The 2,370-nt window shown below is 48.6% G+C and overlaps 1 protein-coding gene across 4 annotated transcripts in view; it reads left to right on the top strand.

Moving 5' to 3' along the window:
• Nucleotides 1-1,949: 1,949 nt before the first annotated feature.
• Nucleotides 1,950-2,370, top strand: part of Eif1 (eukaryotic translation initiation factor 1) — a 3,574-nt gene continuing 3,153 nt past the window's right edge. Inside the window, exon 1 of one of the 4 annotated variants that reach the window (XM_048791494.1) lies at nt 1,950-2,301. In XM_048791494.1, coding sequence (XP_048647451.1) covers nt 2,105-2,301 — 197 coding nt within the window. In that variant the 5' untranslated portion in view covers nt 1,950-2,104. The remainder of the gene's footprint in view (nt 2,302-2,370) is intronic. The other 3 variants (XM_048791490.1, XM_015495724.2, XM_015495723.2) reach the window with 3 other exon arrangements.

The following is a 2,370-nucleotide window of genomic DNA, read 5'->3' as shown; positions in this document are numbered from 1 at the left end:
TGCTCCACAGTGGACTCCTTCCCACCCTCAAAGTGCTGCCCAAAGCTCGGTCCTTGTCCCCAATGCCAATCTAATAACGAGGACAGGGTTTTGAGAAAAAGGAAAAAGAAGGTTTATTGCTTTGCTAGCAAAGGAGAAACAAAGGGGACTACTGTCCCAAAGGCTGTGATCCTGCCCATCAGCAGGAACAGGGGGGTTTTAAAGAGGTGATACAGAAAAAATGAGATTAGAAAGGATAAATCAGGAAGAATAAGATCAGGGAGGAGAAGGTTAGGGAAAAGAAGATCAGGGAGGAGAAGGTCAGGGAGAAGAAGGTTGGGAAAAAGAAAACATGTAATTTTCAAAGCCACAAGGGATATAGTCAAAGCATCAAGTGAACCCCTGGTACAAAAGTGCTAGTTCAGAGGTCTCCTCCTCACAGGACTTTCTCTGATCACGCCTTCTGAAGAAGAAACCTGGCCCTGTCACTCTGTCACATCACCCCATTTACCCTTTGGGGCACCTCTCACAATTTGTCACTATGTTTTTGTTTATTTTATCTCTCTCCCACTAACCTTCACCTCCAGGAGGGCAGTGACCCTGACAGGGGCAAAAACTGACTGTCCACAAGGCCAGCACACATTTGGGGAGGGGAAGGCAGGGTTGGCTTTCACTTTTTCCAAATATTCAACTTATTGTCAATATTTAAAAATTAAAGAGAGACTATACGGGTGTGGTGGTGCACACCTGTAATCCCAGTAGCTCAGGAGGCTGAGGCAGGAGGATTCAAGTTGAACGCCAGCCTCAGCAACCTAAGAAGAAGGACCTAAGCAACTTAGCAAGACTCTTGTCTCTAAATAAAATATAAAAAGGGCTGGGGATGTCGCTTAGTGGTTAAGCACCCCTGGGTTCAATCCCCAGTACCATTAAAAATAATAATAATTTTTTTTAAAAAAAAAATTTTTTTAAATAAGTTCTTGGATTTCCAGATACTGCACTCCAGTTCTCACCCAGCCCCCACCTGCACCCCTTTACATAACCCTTGGCTTTGTCTTTCCTTTATCTGACCTGCCTCACTCCTGGAGTTCTCTGGGTCTAAAATCCCTGATCTTTTGACACCACTCACTCAACAACTGAGAGTGTTTCAATAAATAGAGCAAGAAAGGTTAATTGTTTTGAAGGAAACATTCCATCTAAGTTTTGGATAGACTGTACTCCAGACAGCTTGTATGACACAAGGGACACCCTCTGGTGCCTGACCTCTGGTGGGTGGGGAAGGGGGGGGTGCTAGTGAAGAACCAGTTACGACCCCCTGAACTCACACTAGTGAGCTGGGCATACTGCTTAGGTAGATTAATCTAATCTGAATGAGAATTCTGGATGGTGTTAACCCATTTTTAGAATAGATTAATCAAACGATAATCTAAAGTTTCGATTATAGTATGTTATGTTGACTAAATAATCCAAGTGCTACCCTAATCTCTTTTTCGGTCATCTTTTTATGACCGAATGGGTAGACCGCTAAGTATATAGGTGAGTAACACATACCGTTGCATTTGGGAGGCTCAGTATCAAAACCCCTCTAAGGAGAGCCAATCTCACCCCACGAAAACCCATCAGAGCAGGAAGGGCCGCAACTGGGTCAGGAAGGCGGAACGTGCCAATGCCATAGTGCGCAGGCGCGCTCGAATCCTCAGCCAGTTTCTCCGCAGCCCAGACAGACTTCCACCCGCACGGCGCAGGCGCCAAGGCAAACCAAGCTCTCTCTCTCTCCCTCCCACATCTCCCGGAGTCTTCGGGACGCCCTCCCGCAGCAAAGTTCCTGCGCAGGCGCCGTACCGCGTCCCCGCCCCCGGACCAATTGGAAGCAGTGGCTCCCGGACGCTTGGGAGCATGACGCCGTGGGTGGGGCCGGGACGTGAGGGCAGCGCGCTGGCGTCACAGGGGCGGCTATATAAGTGAATACAGGCACCGCCCCTCCGCCCCAGTCACTGAGCCGCCGCCGAGGACTCAGCAGCCTCCCCCTCGAGCCCCCTCGCTTCCCGACGCTCAGTCCCCCCCGCCCGCCTTTTCCCACAGCTGCCTTCCACAGGCCATTTCCACCGAGGAAAAGGAATCCTACGGTATGTCCACTATCCAGAACCTCCACTCTTTCCACCCCTTTGCTGATGCAAGTAAGGGTGATGACCTGCTTCCTGCTGGCACTGAGGATTATAACCATATAAGAATTCAACAGAGAAACGGCAGGAAGACCCTTACTACTGTCCAAGGGATCGCTGATGATTACGATAAAAAGAAACTAGTGAAGGCGTTTAAGAAGAAATTTGCATCTAGGTTGGTTCCACAGTCTTGCTATTGTGAATTGAGCTGCTATGAACATCGATGTAGCAG

Source organism: Marmota marmota, unplaced genomic scaffold, assembly GCF_001458135.2.
Source record: "Marmota marmota marmota unplaced genomic scaffold, marMar, whole genome shotgun sequence".
NCBI lineage: Eukaryota > Metazoa > Chordata > Mammalia > Rodentia > Sciuridae > Marmota > Marmota marmota.
The sequence above is the reverse complement of the archived record's forward strand: the minus strand, read 5'-3'. Positions and strand labels throughout refer to the sequence as shown.